We start from the raw sequence: 17665 nt of genomic DNA, 5'->3' as shown, positions 1-17665 counted from the left end.
GGCAGCGCGCGGTGGCGAGAGCGGCGCCAGGTCCCGGGCCCGTCCGCTTCGGACACTCCGCGGGGCGCGCCCCAGGGGGGCCTCGCGCCCCGCGGTGTTTGAGGAGGCGCCTCCTTGTGGGCGCCCGAGCGCAGGGTGCGCCCCGCCCCGCGTCCGGGTGGCTTTGGCGAGGAGAGCCGCCCCAGACCCGTGGCAGCTGCTCTGGTGCCACTTGCCGAGTAGCTCATGCTGGCATTGGTGCCTCCTTAAGGAAACGCCCATTTCTAGGTTAAGCCGCGCTTTCGTTTTGTTAGTTTGTGCTGTTGAGTAGGGTGCACTCGGCGTGGTTTGGTTGTGAATGCCTTAGGTACGTTGTTTCTAGACATTTTCTCCATTGCTGTGTCCTTTCACCCTGTTGCTTGTTTCTGTCTTTGCTGTCAGCACTTGGCGACGGTCACAGGCCCTGTTGGTGCCCCGCCCCAGCTCTGCGCCCTGTGGCCACCGCAGAGCAGAGCCGCGCTGGCCCCTCGGCCTCCTAAGGATGCGGTCACGTCCCTGCCTTCCTGTACATGGGCACGTGGCGGCACCTCGGGTGTCCGCATTCTAGACACGCGCCCAGAATGAAGTCTCCTGATGGCAGGGTTTCAGGCCCGTGGCTCCACGAGGCCGAGCCAGAGAGGTCCCCAGAGTGGCCGCTCAGTCCCTGCCCCAAGAACTCCACAGGGCTGGCCCTCAGTCGTCCTTCGCACTGGACACTGGGAAATGTCTTACATATCTCCCCACAGTGAGGAGCGTAGCTGGTTTTAATTTGCACTTCTTGAATTCTTCATGAGATTAAATCTCTTCCGCTACTTATTGCAGCGAGTCTGATTTTCTCTGGGCACCTTGCACTTGTGTTCATGTTGTTCATTGTTTATTATACCTAGAAATAAATTCTTTGTTTTTGCTCTCCATGTTTCCAAATGCCTTTCACACTGCTGCTTGTCTTTTAGCATGTGTGCACAGACGGTCAGTTTGCCCACGCTTGCCGAGCAGTACCTCTCCACCACAGGGGGGGCGGTCCACGGCCCTCTCTTGTCAGGCCTCAGCTTCACTGCCCTAGCCACAACTCGTATGTCTAACTGGACAATGCTCTGCTTCTGCTAAGTGAGTTCAGTCCTTTTATTCTTACGATTACTTACCGAATGAACTTGTTTCCACTAGATTTGTGTGTTCTGCCTTTTATAGTTGGTTATGTTTTCTACTTTTTTAAAACTTTCTTCCTTAACATTTAACTTGTTGTCTTCATTTTTTCATGTCCTGAAGGAGACAGCCTGGTGGTGAGGGGCAGGTGACTGAAGAGCCTGCAGGAGCCCATGCCCAGCAGAGGCAGGAGCAGGGGTGGGCTGGCAACCGGTCGCAGGGGCGGGTGCCTGGAGAGCCAGCCGTGCCAGTGGGAGTCGGGCCCAGACCGCTGACCGAGAGGCCAGTGAGCCCTGACACCTTCCTTTCTTTCCCTTCAGAATCTGTGGAAGGCCCAGGGCTCCAGGCGATGGTGGCTTTGCATCTGTCTGCCCTGGCCCACGTGAGCATCCATTGTCCCTAGGAGGGGTGAGGTATGTACCCAGCACTTCCCAACTGCTGTATCTGGTCTTTTCTGGTTGGGGGTGCTGCAAACACAGGGGAATGGTGACCCTAAAGGCCTCCTCACATCAGCAGCTCAGTAACCAGTGTTGGGCCAGCCCCTCAAGTTTGTTGGGGGTCAGGCTTGCAGTCCTGTGCTTCTGCCACTCCGGCCCCCGGTACCCCCCCTGTGCCACCGCTGGGTTTGCATCAGGGTCCTGTTATTTCAGGCCAAAGTGACCTTCCAAGACATGGTCATGCCCCTCTCCTAGGAGGTCTGGGGACTCCTGGGCCCTGCCCAGGGGGGCCTCTACTGGGATGTGACGCTGGAGACCTACAGGAACCTGGTCTCACTTGTGAAGGCCAGTACTGGGATACAGGTCAGGAGTAACCTGAGGTTGAGAGCTTGGCAGTTGCAGATTGGGGGCCAGCCCACAGTTCCTGGGCCCAAAGGTCCCTGACTCTGGTCTGTGCAGGCCTGTGTCTTCAGGGGTTGACTGGGTTGGCCCCTCCCTCCCTGTGAGCTTCCAGGTGTGATGGCCTCCCTGCCCCAGGCCTGAAGCATATCCCCCTCAGATTTGTCCTCCTTGGTGGGAAGCAGTCCCTGATCTTTTCTTCCTTGCCTTCATCTCCTGACTAGCCCCAGCCTTCCAGAGCTTGTCCAAACTTTGTTACCCCACTGTGCTCATGCTTCTCCTCTTCCCTATAGCCCTAAGCAGGCTGAAACCACTTGGTATAGCCCTGGGCCTTGGCACCAACTCTAGGCCCTGTCCCTTTCACAGGAGCTGGGCCTGCAGCTTCCAAGCCTGGCTAATGACACAGTTGGAGTGAGAGGATGAGCTGTGGGCTCTGGACACTCGGGGTGTCAAGGGAGAAAACAGCTGACAACTGACGGCTCAACTGTGTGAGGGGTCTACACCCCTAGTTCAGTCACTGAGCAGGCGTCTGTGGGGTCCAGGTATCTGGCTGATGATTCGGGAGGTGGGGAACGGCACATCAGAGCCAGCACAAAGACCCCGAGGGTGGTCTCTACTGATGGTGGTCACCAGATCTGCCAGGGTGGCCAGTGGGGAGTGAGAGAGGGCAGTGTTGGGAGATGCCACCAGGAGAGGGTGTCTGAGTGGGTGGGCCCATGGTGCCCACCACTGTCATTTGTGGGCTGTGACGACTGGTGGAGGCTGGGGCAGAGGCCATACTTTGTTCCTCGTCTCCGTCAGCCCACCTGATGGTCACAGGCGCCCTGTCCTGTGTTTCCTGCAGTCATAGGTGCTGTCAGGTCTGCTGCCCCTCCTGACGCTTTCCCTCTCCCACGCGTGGTGCTGTGTCTCAGTGGGACTGCAGTGGCCCTATACACTGCTCTGCAGCCCGCTGTCACGGAGGGTGTTTCCACTTTTGTGCGGTTGTCCCTCAGCTTCTGGGGGGATTGGTACCAGGACCCCCGAGGCACCAAAATCTGGGGATGTTCTGTTCTTACACCAAGTGGTGTGATTATTTTTTTAAAAAAACTTATTTGTTTGTGCACACAGAGCTGGGGTACAGTCCAGAGGTGCAAGGGCGGTGAGAGGATTCACCAGAGACAGTGGGGAGCAGAACCGGCCGACGGACAAAGTCCACTGCTGAGGGGAGCAGCGGGCGGGTCAGGAGAGGTCTGCCACACGATGTGGATCACGTCCGGGGCAGGTGGGGATCGAACTCTTGGAAGTGGCCTTAGCTTCTTAGTGCTGTGCTTTAACCCGCTGTGCCACCAGGGAGGGCCCGTGATTTTTTTTTTAAAGATTTATTTATTTGGCCCTCCCTGGCGGCGCAGCGGGTTAAAGCACAGCACAGAGAAGCTTAAACCACTTCTGCAGGAGTTTGAATCCCTGCCTGCCCTGGAGGAGATCCACATGGTGAGGCAGACCTCTCCTGACCCGCCCGCTGCTCCCCTCAGCAGTGGACTTCGTCCATCTGCCTGTTCTGTACCCCACTCTGTCTCTGGTGGATCCTCTCACCCTCCGCATCTCTGGCCTGTACTCCAGTTCTGTACGAATAAATAAATAAATCTTTAAAAAAATTAAGGAAAAAAGATTTATTTATTCATGCACACAAGCTGGGGTATAGGCTAGAGGTGCAGGGGGTGAGGGTGGGGGGAGAGGACTCCCCAGGGACAGAGTGGGGATCAGCACAGACTGAGACACACTGGTGAGGGAGCAGCAGGGAGATGAGTGTTCTGCTGAGCCCTGTGGGTCACTCCCTGGCTAGGGATTAAACTTGGGCTGTAGTGGTGACAGCTTGAGACCAAGCCCCTAGCCCACCAGGGAGGCCCCCTTCTCCAGACTTTGTGCTGGATTTTGTACTGTAATTGTGATGTTGTAGTTGTCATATTCTACTGTACAGGGGACAAAGACAGTAAGTCCTTGCAAACTTAGTACAGACCATCATCAGCCTGAGTACAGGACACGCCCACCCATAGCTGGTTGAGTCTGCACATTCAAGGGCCAGCTATACGCGCTTGTGCTGTTAGTTGAGGTGCCGGCAGGAAGGGTGTGTACTGGTCACTGCCGTGGACATTTCCCGAGCTATCTTTTTCCTGTACTTTCATGATACCCTAGGGGGGAACTACTGACTCAAAGGACTTGTCTCTTTTTATAAATTTGCTTATTAGGATTTAAGTATTTACAAAGATAAGTCAAGCCATAATTTGACAACTCAGTGAAGTTTTGAAGAAAAAGTTACCAAATTAAAGGATGTTTCATTTCTAGTCCAGGAGCCCACTGGCTTCCTCCATCATTTGCCACTGCTTCCCACTGGGCCCCCTTCTGGCTCCTGGAGGCTGCTTTGCCCTGCTCTGTGGTGCTGTCTGCCTGGGTCCACGCAGAACGGGTGACTGCAGAGGGTCACGGCACAGCTTGGTGCAGCAGTTCTGCTCCATTGCTGTGCAGTGTTCTGACCAGTGCACTTGCCACAGTTACTTCTGTTCTATTTTTTTTTAAAAGACTTGTTGATTTGTGCATACAAAACTGGGGCACAGGTTAGAGGTGGGGGAGCAGTGAGAGGATTCACCAGAGACACAGTGGGGAGCAGAGCTGGCAGATCAATGAAATCCACTGCTCAGGGGAGCAGCAGGGAGACAGGAGAGGTCTGCCACACCAGGTGGGTCACTCACTGGCCGGGGACCAAACTCGTGCTGAAGCCACTGAGGCCAGCCAGCCTCCCAGTGTTGTGCTCCAACCTGTTGAGCAACCAGGGAGGGCGCTACCTTCAGTTTCTTAAAGCAACCATCATATACTACAGGCCTTTTCTCTGGTCTATCACTTTTAGGTTTGACAGTTGTAACTCTACCTCACCACTGTCTCACTAAGAATATTTCACTAAAATGACCAGTTCTTTTTTTTTTTTCTTTAAACCAAATAGTTATCTCTCAAAACCATAGCAACCCTTTATTTTTTTATGCATACTGGGGTGTAGGTCAGAAGTATGGGGGAGAGGAATCGCCACAGAGTAGGAAGCAGAAGTGGTGAAATACACTGCGGAGAGGAGCAGCAAGGAGACAGGAGAGGTCTGCTGCACTATGTGGGTCAGTCTCTGGCTGGGGATCAAACTTATGATGAAGTGGCTGCGGTTAGCTTTATAGCTCTGCGCTTTAACCCGTTGCACCTTCAGGGAGGGCCCCACTTCTGTTTTACTTTTGGAGGACATTTGCTTATTCCCAGTGAGACTGTTGTGTATTTCTTCATCTCAAAGAGCATGGCTTAGTGTGTGCCTGCATGTACAGTTGGTGAGGTATTTGTTGAGAAAGGAAGGAGTGGTGGCTTGAGGGTACCACGAGGGATTTTGTGTGAGCATCTTGAAGTTGTGGTTCTGGAGACTCACCCAGGTGGCCCTACAGCCCTGGGAAATGTTAACTGCTAAGGAGAGGAGAGGGGCCCTGGCCTCTGTTCCACCCTCCTCCTGGCTGGTCAGGAGCTTGGTGCTCTGCTTTCCTGGGGAGGCTGCTGGTTTTCTACCTTGGACTTAATGGGGGATTAGCTGCTGTCAGGCAGTATTAGACCTCATTGGTCTTAGTGTTTTGTCAGATATCCTCCATGACTTTTTGAGACTCCCACCCTTGGTTTCCATGGTGCTATGAAGTCTCGTCTTCTATCTCTGTAATGAAGGCAGGCATCCTGTAGTCCCGTTCAGGCAGGTTCTGTTGGCAGCAGACAAGAAGGAAAGGCATAGATGTTGCAACTGGTCAGCCTTGGGTTTAAATGCATGTGCTACCTCATAGCTGTGGCCCCAAGTGAGGCCCATAAGCCTGTTGTCTCTAGGTGCTCAGCTCTGTAAGGTGATTGTGGCTTTAGAAGTGACCCAGTTGTCACCCTGCAAGTGGTCAACAGTAGCTTCCTAACTTCCTTCCAGAGTCAGAAGAGGTGATTCTGAGATGTTCGGTTTTTTTTTCAGCTCATGAGACCAGGATTGAGGACAAGGGGTTGGCTTCAGGGGAGATGTTTGCTGTGGGCCTGGATGAATTCAGGGGGACTATTCCCCAGAGATCTGGGCTGAGAGAAGTCCCTGAACATTTAAGGGAGCAAGTGGAGAACCTGGACCAGCTGGTAGAGCAGCAAGGTACCAGGCCAGTTGCAGTGACCAGCGAGAACTGCCAGTCGTCTAGGGTGGGGCCTCAGATTGGGGTAAGGTCCCTTCCCTGGTCAGAGAGTTCACAGTTGTGATACATGTGAGGTCAGTTTTGAACAAAGGTCCTATCTCAGTGAGCACAAGCTTGCAAATAGATTAAGAAAACCAAATATAGTTCATGATTCTGAAGAAATCGTCAGTGCAAATGGAGTTGTTAAAGAAGACCAGAACGTTCTTACTGTGGTTACTGTGGAAAGCCTTTAGGCACACTGCTAACCTTGTCAAGCACCAGCAGCTGCACAGTGAAGAGAAGCCCCAGACATGAGGAGTATGGGAACACTCTCTGCCAGAGCTGTGAGTTCATGAGTCATAGAAGGGTGTACTCGGGAGATCACACACCAGTGCAGAGAATGTGGGAAGACATTTAATCAGAGACAGAACCTCATGAAACATCAGAGGATTCACAGTGGGGAGAATCCATGCCAGTGTGGTGAGTGTGGAAAACACTTCAGTGCCTACTCTTATTTATCATCAGAGAACCCACACTGGAGAAAAACCCTGTAAGTGCAATGACTGTGGGAAAGCCTTCAGCGACAGCTCAATCCTTAATCGACATCGATGGATTCACACTGGCGAGAAGTCCTACCAGTGTGGTGAGTGTGAGAAACACTTCAGTGCCTACTCTGCTCTTATTTACCATCAGAGGGTCCACACTGGAGAGAAACTCTATAAGTGCAATGACTGTGGGAAAGCCTTCAGTGATAGGTCAATCCTTATTCGACATCATCGTACTCACAATGGAGAGAAGGCATTTGAGTATAAAGAATGTGGCAAAGGCTTTACCCAAAGTTCTAACCTTATCCAGCATCAAAGAATTCACACTGGAGAGAAACCCTATAAATGTAATGAGTGTGAGAAAGCCTTCATCCAAAAGACCAAAGTTGTTGAACATCAGAGAAGCCACATAGGAGAAAAACCCTATGAATGTAGTGACTGTGGGAACGTCTTCAGCCAGAGCATACACATCCAGCATCAGAGGATCTACACTGGAGGAAAAGCCCTACAAGTGCTGTGAGTGTGGAAGAGCCTTCCCTAACAGCTCCAGACTGATCCACCACCAGAGGTCACACCATGGGGAAAAGCCATATAAATGCCACAACTGCAAGAAGTCCTTTTAGCCAGGGCACGTACCTCATCCAACACCAGTGGGTCCACATTGGGGAGAAGGCCTACAAGTGTGGTGAGTGTGGGAGGGCCTTTTGGCACAGTTCCAACATGTGCTACCATCAGAGACCTCACCTCTGGGAGTCCTCTAGTGCTGGCAGTAGAGGGCCCTGGAGTCCTTCCTCCACACTCCATTCTTGTCACAGAGTGAAAGGACATTTCTGGCTAACTGAAAATAACAAATTTAAACCAAAAGCACGTTAACTACTTTAGAGAGACTGAGAAAGGTGAGCAAAAAGGAGAAGCTCCCACTTAGAACCTGTAGGTGCTGACTGGGTAGTTTTCAGATGCACCATGTGTTGTTAGCTCCTGGCACCTCAGCACCTGGGTGCACTGCAGTAGCTGTTTCCTCATACTGTAAAGTACATACTGGAGGGAATAACACATAAGATTTTTAATGTGCTGTGCATTTTTTTTAAGGATTAATTTATGCACAGAAGAGCTGGGGTGCAGGCTAGAGTTGCAGGGATGAGAGGAGTGTGGAACATAACAGGCAGATCCATGGAGACCCACTGCTGAGGGGACAGCGGGGGACAGGCGGGGTCGTCTGTATCTTGTGGGTCTCTCCTTGGCTGTGGGTCGAACTCAGGCCAGTGGCTGGCGATAGCTTGATAGTGGTGAGGCTGACCCCTGTGCCACCAAAGAGACCATCCAGAACTGTTTTATTTTTTCAAAGATTTATTTATGCATATAGAACTGGGGTACAAGCCAGAGGTGCAGGGGCAGTGAGAGGATTTACGAGAGTGGGGAGTAGAACAGGCAGATAGACAAAGTACACTGCTGAGGGGAGCAGCTGGTGAGACAGGAGAGGTTTGTTTTTAGTTTTCAGTAGACAAGGCTCTTGTTTCCTTGGTTATATTTATACCTGTGTATTTTATTTATTTTAATGTTCCTGTGAGTGGAATTGTTATCTAAGTATCTTTTGTGGGATATATAAAGTGCAACTAATTTTTGTGTGTTGATTTTGTATTCTGCAACTTTGTTGAATTACATTGTTAGCTTTCCCCCTCCCCCCAAAGGTCTTATTTATGAATAGAAGAGCTGGTGTAAGGGCCAGAGGTGCAGGGGTGAGAGGACTTCTAGAGACAGTGGGGAGCAGAACACGTGGATTCCCTGAAACCTACTGTTGAGAGACAGTGGAGGATGGGGAGTCTGCTGAGCCCTGAGAGTCACTCCCTGTTCAGGGATTGAACTCATGCTGCAGTGGTGGCTGATAGCTTTATAGCACTGGGACTTAATCCATGCACCTCCAGGGAGGCCCTGTATGTCAAATTCTTGGTTGGCGGTCTCTCTGCCCCCTTCAGGTCTGTAAACACATCATAAACTTCTACCCTCCAGAGTTTCTGAGAACTCAGTTGCTAATCTAAGAAGCAATTTTTCCACTGAGGAATTGCTTTCCTTTTGCAGCTTCCAAATGATTGTCTTTGGGTTTTGATAGCTGGACTAAAATGTGATTTATGTAGGTCTCTTAGAGGTTAATCCTGTTTGGACTGTTTCCTTGACATGAATTTTTGTAACTTCAGGTTTTTGAATTCCCTTGCCATTATTTCTTCGAATAGATTTGTCCCTTTTCCTTCTGGTTATCCTTTGATGTGTGCATTGATAGATTTAATGGTGTTTCATGGTTTTCTCAGGATTCTTCTTTTTGCTTCTCTTACTGGATAATTTCAATTGTCTGCAAGTTCAGATACTTTCTCCTGCCTGCCCATTATCTGCTGTTCAAACACTGAAGTATTCTTCAGTTTCTATTCAACTGATATATTTTAGTCTATAAAATGTATCACCATATTCTTTGTTGTTTAAAAAGATTTATTCATGCACACAGAACTGTGGTACAGGTTAGAGGTGCAGGGGTGAGAGAATTCACCAGAGACAGAGTGGGGAGCTTTACAGGCAGGGTGACAAAACACACTGTGGAGGGGAGCAGCAGGCTTGTCAGGAGGGGTCTGCTGTGCCATGGCTCACTTCTGGCTGGGGATTGAAACCATGCTGAAGGAGCTGCAGCTGGCTTTATAGTGCTGAGCTTTAGCGTGTTGCACCACCAGAGAGGGTCCCCCCCACCCCCAGTGACTCTGTTTTGGCCCTTAACTCATGAGTCTTCATAACTTGTAGGAACAGGATAAATGTAAAGGACATTGATGTATTTTTGCATTGATTCACTGTTACCACTCATGTAGCAAGGACTAACCTCACCTAAAGAGGGCTGGTCTGTGCTGGTGGCTGGAGTGCCCTGATGTCCATACTTACCTGTGACCTTGAACCATCCAGGTAGTATGCAGCAGTTGTCAGTGGGACTGTGGGCCACAGAGCATCAGCCAGATCTGAAGACAGTCAGCAGGTAACCAGCTGTATCAGTGTCACCAAGCCACAGTGAAACCCGATACTGAGGCTCAGGTGTATGTCCTTATCCGCTGTACCCAGTGCTGGGCAGTGTGTGGCTGAGCCCTCTTGCTGAGAAGACTGCGCAAAGGCTCTGCAGTGGCCCTCTCCTGGCTATGTGTGCCCCACCACCTCCATAACAAACCATACTATGCACAGTGCAGCTTCATCATGAGCTCCAGTCACTGAAGCATATTGGTGTCAGAAGTGAGGGTAGTCTTGTAATGATCTTCACACGTCTCACCTGAATTTCTCAAGAATTTTTAAAACATGGGTCCTCCCTGGTGGTACAAGGGTTAAATGTTGAGTTATGAAGCTATTGCCAGCCACTGCGGCCTGAGTCCACCCCTGCCCAGGGAGTGATCCACAGGTATGACAGATCCCTGCTGTCCCCTGCTGCCCCTCAGCAGTGTCTTGGTAGATCTGCCTGTTCTTCTACTGTCTCTGAAGAGTCCTCTCATCCTCCACAGCTCTGGCCTACACCTCAGCTTTTATATGAATAAAATCAAAGAATTTGGAAGCATGAAACAAATGTCTCCCAAAGTAACCCTGATGGGCTGGGCTGGAGTGTCCCCTCTGCCCAGGGCAAGTCTAACTCCCGGTAAAGGTCCTACCAGGTCTCCCCCACAAAGTGACCTTTGTGGCCAGAACTTGCCTGTCCTATCCTGCAGGAGTGTCTTGCCTCCTTGGACAGTCTGGAGAGCCAGTGCTTACATAGTCATTCTTCACTGAAAAGGAGTGCTGTGACTTATAAAACTCAGAAGCACCTTAAGGTACATAAAAAGGAAGCTAAAAATTATGTAGCTGCTAGATGTCTACTTTAATAGGTGGTGGGAGGGTGAAAACATTAACCTTTCTTACAGCCCTGGGTATTGTTACAGGTCACCCTCCCTAGGTGCTCTTCCCTTTTTGGGTTACTCCACTTGTTAATGACTTGAAGATCATTTGCAATGATCTCCCTTCATCCACAATATTTTCTTTTTATTGAGAAAATGTTTAATTACACATTATACACAAATAAAACTGCAGGTGGACTAAAAGGTTTTCCACATAAAATTTAGAGAACTGTCAAATTTCTCGCAGTGGTAAGGAGAAATATAAGTTTTATTTAGGATATGCAGACTTCCGAATTAAAACAAACACCTACCCATTAGCATGGAGTCTTGCCAAGTCAGAGGCAGAAAGATGGCCGAAAAGTTTATCTCAGTGCCACTTCTGAAAGAGGCAGTGTGTCTCATTAGTTCCAGCAGGTGAGTGGCAACAACACAGAGCCTGGGCCCCTCCCCAGGTAAGGGTGACAGCTCACTTCCCACCATCTGTAAGCTCACAAAGGGTCAAACAACAGGCTGGTAGCAAGAAAAGGCAGAGTAATGTTAAATATGCCTCACTGAGGAGGCATGAACCTATGCCTTGGAAAGATTTCTTCCAGTATCTCAGGTTATTTGGTGAACTCACCATCTGCATAATGATGAACTCAGAAAGCCTTTCCCAGCATGTATCCTGCAAGGCGAGTGTAAGTAAACTCGCTTACCCTCCACTCTGCACGACTCGCCCATGTGGCTGGACATTGCCCTCAGTGGTGATGTGTGCACAGCAGCAGCAGCCAATCAGATGAGCTGTGCACCTTGGTCCAGGAGGGCTGGCAGCTTCTGACGCTGGGGAACTTGAGGCAACACCTCACTGCCAGGTTTCATCATGTTAGTTCTGTGACTTCAGCTCCTCTGAAGTAACACTGGCATCACCTTGGGTTCCAGCCTCTTCAACCAGTGGCAGTCCCAGCCGCTCCAAAACATGATGTGAGAGCTGCGTCATTTTTGAAGCAACACATGTGAAATGGGTTCCATAGAGCAACACCCTAGTGAAGTCACCTAATAGGTGCCATCACCCACTCTGCAGCAGCATCAGCTGACCACCTCAAGTGATACCCAACGCCTGGTGACACCCGCCATTGGGATTTTCCTGCATCAAGATGTTAGTGGCCTCTCAAGTACCATGTCAGCCAAGAGCCTCTGCCCCATGTCTGCTCACAGCGTACTGGTGTGGGCTAAGGCGCAACACCTTAGTGCTTGGTCTTTCCAGAGCAGCTGATAGTTTCGGAAAAACAAAAACACAAAAAAACTCCTCATCAGATAATTAGCATGTTTAGGATAATCTGAAGCAGCCGGGAGCTTGTATTTGCTACTAGAAATGGCTCTGATACAAACTCAGTTACAAGGACTCTGTCCTTACATCAGATCTAGTAATTTTTGAGAAGGTTAAATTTAAGCTATGAATAAACCAGATTCATCACAGTATGACAATACCAGATTCCTTTGTAACCAGGAGTAAAAACAAAATGCAACAAACCCTTAAATATAGAAATAAAAAATAATAAAATAGCTGAAGAATTGTCTAAAAAAGATATATGCCAAAGAACTGTCTTTTGGTAACTCTGAAGTAACCGCAAGTTGAAGCACCCACTCAGTATGACAGCGACAGGGCCTCTGGCACAGAGCCCACAGGCCATCAGGGCAAGTTTTGAAGAAAAACTCGTCACTTAAGTTAGGACATCCACTCTGATCCTGAATAAACTTAAAGCACCAGATAAAGTTTCTAAATTCGTTTCTCATTTATCTTTGGAGTTCTCCCTTTTTTCATACAAAAACAGGTAATTCCCACAGTTAGGAGTCACAAACATATTACATGATGCTTGATGGCATTTTTTTCAGGTAGTTTTATATACAGCACTTTAATGTTTTAAGAGAATACTGAAAATAATCCAACACTAATTTTAAACGAAATAACGGGAGTAACTATATAGAAAAGGCATGTGATGTTCTAAGGGGAAAAACCCTCTATTTGCAATTTAAGAGTTTTGTTATGTAAGTCCTTATGCTTTTCTTTCACTACTGTAAGTGAACTGATGTTAAGGAATGAACTCTGGCCGTCTACACCAAAGTTGTGATTTCTCACCAATATGACTTTGCTATAGCATATTCAAATCCAAAACAGGCATCCTCTGAAGCTTTTCTACAGAACATGCTTAGTGCTTCTCTGCATAGCTGCTGTCCACTGGGTTCCCAATTGCATCTTGTGGAGGCCACAGAAGCTGCTTCTGGCTGGCCCCTTCCTGGCCTGCTGTGAACTGCACATGGACCCAGTGGCAGCTGAGGTCACACCTTTCGGTGTACCTTCTGGTGCTGGATGAGGTGTCCATGCTGGTTGAAGGCACGCCCACACTCCCCGCACTCGTAGGGCCGCTCGCCAGTGTGGATGCGCTGGTGCTGGATAAGCACTGAGTACTGGCTGAAAGCCTTGCCACAGCGGCTGCACTCGTAGGGCCGCTCGCCGGTGTGGGTCCGCAAGTGCACAATCAGGGTTGCCTTGAGACTGAAAGCCTTACCACACTGCGAGCACCTGAAGGGCCTCTCGCCAGTGTGGATCCTCTCATGCTGTACCAGAGACCTGCGGGCGCTGAAGGCGTGCCCACATTCAGCACACACGTAGGGCTTCTCCCCTGTGTGAACGCGCTGGTGCTGGATCAAGTGTGAGTGCTGCACGAAGGCCTTCCCGCAAGCGTAGCAGCCATAGGGCTTCTCCTCTGTGTGGATGCGCTCGTGGTTCATCAAGGTGGAGCGGTGGCTGAAGGCCTTCCCGCAGGCCCCACATTCATAGGGTTTCTCACCACTGTGCACATTGTGGTGCTGGATGAGCACTGAGCGGTCGCTGAAGGCCCGGCCACACTGGCTGCAGGTGTAGGGCTTCTCCCCAGTGTGCGCCCTCTGGTGCTGCAGCAGCGTCCTCTTCACACTGAAGGCCCGGCCACACTGGCTGCACTCGTGTGGCTTCTCCCCGGTGTGTACCCGCTGGTGGCTCCGCAGGACAGTGCTGTGGTTGAAAGCCTTTCCACACAGTGGGCACACGTAGGGCCGTTCCCCCGTGTGAATGCGCTGGTGCTGGATGAGGTGGGAGAGCTGGGTGAAGGCCTTCCCACACTCCACACACTCGTGGGGCTTCTCTCCCGTGTGGATTTTGTGATGCTGAGCAAGATCTGAGCTCACGCGAAAGGCCTTCCCACACTCATTACACTCATAGGGTTTCTCCCCCGTGTGGATCCGCCTGTGTTTGCTCAGCACTGAGCTTTGGCTGAAGGCCTTCCCACACACTCCACACACGTAGGGCTTCTCTCCAGTGTGGGTTCTCTGATGCTGGAGGAGGTGGGAGCTCCGACCAAAGCACTTCCCACACTCCACGCACTTGTAAGGCCTCTCCCCGGCAGATGTGGCCTGACGGGGTGTGATGGGTTCGCTCTGGCCCAGCCCCTTAACTCCAGGGCCTGGCCTTGAACTGTGGCTCTGGCTGTGTTCACAGCTCTCTTCATCGATCCACTCCAGTTGTGTTTTCCCCACAACCATCGGTGTCTCCTCTGCAGCAAATGGTACCAGACTCAAATCTCTGCTTGGGGGCTCTCCTTTGTTTTCACATTCTGAAACAACAAACCCAGGGTAGAAAAGATCAACCCCACTCAAAAGCACAGTAAGGGCCACTCCAAGGTGGCTTCACTGATGGCACACGGCAGTGAAGCTGCACCCAATGGGGAACTGCAAGGCTGGCCTGAGGTCATTTCCTTCCTGTGCAAGTGCACTGGGCACAGTGCAGTGGGTGGCAGCCCCCTCTCCACCCCCACCAATGGGAGGTGTTTGCTGCAGGGACAGATACAGCACCAGGCCTGTGACTGCAGTGCAGGTGGGGAAACATATAAGTGTCATGCAGGCCCACAAGACACAGGACCAGGGACTGCATGGGGGCTGTGACCTGTCTGGAGAATGCACTAGGGGCAAGAGAGAGAGACATGATGGCCACCTCTGCTGGGTCAGAGATGATGTCTGCAGGTCAGTGCTGAGTGCCTGCAGGACGGGGGATGTCTCAGAGTCGGAGGCTTTGTAGGCTGAGCCAGAGAACATGATGGTGGCTTCGACATCAGAAGTAAGGGGCTACACCAGGCCAGACCATGGCCACCAGGAAGCCCAGGGCTGGTTTTGGGGGTAGCTCCATGTTTTCTTGCCTCCTGTAGCAGTACCCAGTAAACATTTAAAGTTCCATGCAAGGTGGCCACAGCCTAAGGTACCTGGGCCTGTCCAAAGTCTCAAAGAACAAGGGGAGCAGGTTATGCCCAAACTGTGGGAGAACTTACCTGAGCTGCTGCTGCCCAGATCCCTGCTCTGCTCAGGCCCCTGCTCATCCGGTACCCACGGCTCTTCCCCTCGCTCCAGCTGGGAGATCACATTAGGCTTGGATCCTGGAAGTCCTGCTCATGGTAGGAAAGCCCTTCCGTCTGTGCAACGCATGCCAGCACCCCACCCAACCCTCCCCGTCTACAGGTGGGAGATGGACAGGAGTCAAGCACCTGGATCTGACCCAAGGCCTCTACCCTGTGACCTCTGCCTCTGGATGGCCTCCTGCACACACACACAAGCCTGCAGAAAGGTCATACCCAGTGAGACCACGTTCCCATAGGTCTCCATCATCACGTGCCGGTAGAGGCCCCGCTGAGCAGGGCCTAGGCGGTCCCACTCCTCCTGGGAGAGGAGCACGGCCACATCCTCGAAGGTCACCTTCGCCTGGAACGACAGGGCTGTTGCTGGTCGGACAAGTCTCCATAACAGGACTGAGTGGATGCAAGCAACACAGGTTTCCAGGGAGACACCCCAGGACACAGCAGTGGGGGACGCCCTGGGACAGAAGGGGAAACTGCGTGGGGGGAGGTGACAGAAGCGGGAGGGGCCACAGAGTTCAGGGAAGGCAGCGTACATTGGTGCCCTGGGAGTGGGTCCTCAGGGACATGAGTGGCTGCACAGGCCTTTGAGGACAGCTCACCTGGGGTCCTGCTGATGGTGACAGGAACCTGGCTGCTGCCATTGCACAGGCACCTGGGACCTCTGAATGATGGAAATCAAGAGGAGCCTGTGGGGTCAAGGAAAAGGAGAACATGGGGACCTGTGCTCCCTGGTCCTTCTGGATGAGCCCAGACCCTGGTGAACCAACCCACAGTTCATAGGCTCTCTGAATGTGGAGTCTGGGAAGTCTGGATTGAGTTGCCTGGAGACAACTGTGCCTCGTGAGGGCCTGGTCTCAGGCCCTCTCTGCTCCTGGTGCCTGGGGGCTATGTGGTCACACTTGTGACTGGAGGGCTGGCTCCCCCTTCTCAGCCCAAGGTCTTGCTGGCACACAGGGCCTGCCCAAGAACCAGGTCAGGCTGCTCCAGAGACGGCCCCCAGTGAGGACCAGCTGGGGCATGGGCAGGCTCTGGGACACCTCAAGATAAGTTAAGCCGAGGTGTCTTAACACACCCAAAATTTCAGAGAAAATGTGGCAACAAGAGCTTTCCTGACACACTTGGTTCTGAGAGGAACAGGTTCACATCTTCTGGACTGTTGTGGTATCTGTGGCAAAGACCCAGAAATCTAGCAGGAGACCACTCCAGGAGAGATCGTCCTGTGCACCAGGCTCAGGGGCACCAGAAGGCCTGTGCTGTCAACAGAACCTGACCTCCACCTCCAGAACTACGAGAAAAAAACCTCCATTCAGAGGGTCACTGCCTCTGCTATTTGGTCTAGCAGTCCAAGTGACCTGTACACGTGTATTCTGGTAAGAAACACACACAGCAAGTGGCACTGGCTAGCTTACTTTGTACTTTGGTGGATAAGGTTTTGGGACAAGTCTATGACTCGGGACAAAGATGGGCAAACACGAGGGCCACACGGAGGTTGAGAAGCCACCCGAGGTCACACCCCCACAAAGGAGCCAATGCAAACATACCCACCACCGTGCCCCGCCAGCAGCCCCACCCACTGCCATACTTACTCTCCTCCCAAGGGAATAACCCAAGACCCCAAACAGGTCAACTTTTGGAGGAGGCTGGACCCTGAGATGGGAAGAAGCCACTCCACAGTGGCGGCCACTGGAGTCTGCCACTGGCAACAGCTGCCAGCAAGGTCCAGGACTCAATCAGGGATGACACAGACACAGCCTTGGACGAGGTGTCTGACTTTCTGGAGTGCAGGTGGGCTTTAGGGAACTATCAGTGTGGAACTGCTGACCATTCTGATATAAAAAGGCCAGCCTGCCCTTTTGAAGATGGGACCCACAGTGCCCCCCCCCCCCAAGGGATTGTCTGCCTCTCCTGCCGGGAGGCCCTACGCCCCTCATCTCCACTGAAGCAGGCTCAGGGGGCAGCTCGAGCCCTGGTCGGCATGAAGCACCACCGCAGCCCTGAACCGGATGGAGGGCTCCACACCCACCGCCTCCCGGACCCACCATCGCCAGCCTTGAGTCACTGGGGCACGCTCCAGTTCCCAAATGGCAACACCGACAGCTCACACTTCAGGACTGCAGCTGCATGCACACAGCCTGCGCGGGCGCTGGGGAGGCAGGGGGAGGCAGGGGCAGGCACGGGCCGACTCGGTCCCTGGGGGTTGGGTCGGGGCCTCCGTCTGGGGCACCGAACGGTGGGAAAGGAGCCGCAACACGCGCCCCGCGGACCGGGCCCAACGAGTCCGTTTTGCCAAGAGTCAGTCTGAGTCTCGGCTGGCACAGCGACTCGGGGACAGTCCGTTTCACTTTTCCCGGGGTCTTTCCGGGCAGAACAGACGGGGCCGGTCCGCCGCAGGAGCGTCAGCGCCGTCGGCGCGTCCGAAGGCCGCGGACCCCGGGGCCGGCCCCCAGCCGCCGGGAGGCGGAGGCCCCGCTCGGGAGGCCGCGCCCTACGAACGGGTCGCGGAGGGGCCGGGAGCTTGCGGACGGAGCCGCCGAGACGCCCCGGCCAGCGCGAAGCCCCGCGCCTTCAGGACGCGCGTCAGGCGGTCAGAGCCGGGAATCTGCTGCCGCGGACCCCACGGTGGGGCGG

At 52.3% G+C, this 17665-nt stretch overlaps 2 protein-coding genes and 1 long non-coding RNA gene across 5 annotated transcripts in view; 2 read left to right on the top strand and 1 right to left on the bottom strand.

Annotated features, from left to right (window-relative positions):
* Nucleotides 1-21: 21 nt before the first annotated feature.
* Nucleotides 22-2561, top strand: LOC105853673. Of its 2 annotated transcripts, XR_001145463.1 has the most exons (4): nucleotides 22-346; nucleotides 972-1359; nucleotides 1482-1574; nucleotides 2364-2561. It is a non-coding gene; the product is annotated as an uncharacterized LOC105853673 (long non-coding RNA). The 2 variants fall into 2 exon arrangements; XR_001145462.1 differs by having other exon boundaries at nucleotides 972-1574.
* A 3486-nt stretch (nucleotides 2562-6047) lies between these two features.
* ZNF34 (zinc finger protein 34) lies at nucleotides 6048-7840 on the top strand. The gene is given in 6 exon segments (XM_012725098.1): nucleotides 6048-6212; nucleotides 6214-6426; nucleotides 6568-6692; nucleotides 6694-7228; nucleotides 7230-7349; nucleotides 7351-7840. Coding segments are annotated over 6 exon segments (1413 nt in total). The 3' UTR covers nucleotides 7606-7840.
* A 2879-nt stretch (nucleotides 7841-10719) lies between these two features.
* The window catches only part of LOC101624335 (zinc finger protein 250-like), a 22959-nt gene continuing 16013 nt past the window's right edge, over nucleotides 10720-17665 (bottom strand). Inside the window, exons 1-4 of one of the 2 annotated variants that reach the window (XM_012725285.1) lie at nucleotides 15637-15713; nucleotides 15254-15380; nucleotides 14954-15067; nucleotides 10721-14245 (exon numbers count right to left, since the gene is read on the bottom strand). In XM_012725285.1, the coding sequence (XP_012580739.1) occupies nucleotides 12933-14245; nucleotides 14954-15067; nucleotides 15254-15380; nucleotides 15637-15678 (1596 nt within the window). In that variant the 5' untranslated portion in view covers nucleotides 15679-15713 and the 3' untranslated portion in view covers nucleotides 10721-12932. Of the gene's footprint in view, nucleotides 14246-14953; nucleotides 15068-15253 lie in introns of those variants that run through there. The other variant, XM_012725284.1, reaches the window with a different exon arrangement.

The sequence above is a fragment of the Condylura cristata genome, unplaced genomic scaffold (genome assembly GCF_000260355.1).
Source record: "Condylura cristata isolate star-nosed mole 26May11 unplaced genomic scaffold, ConCri1.0 scaffold00015, whole genome shotgun sequence".
NCBI lineage: Eukaryota > Metazoa > Chordata > Mammalia > Eulipotyphla > Talpidae > Condylura > Condylura cristata.
Note: the sequence above shows the minus strand (reverse complement) of the source record. Positions and strands in the feature narration are given on the sequence as shown.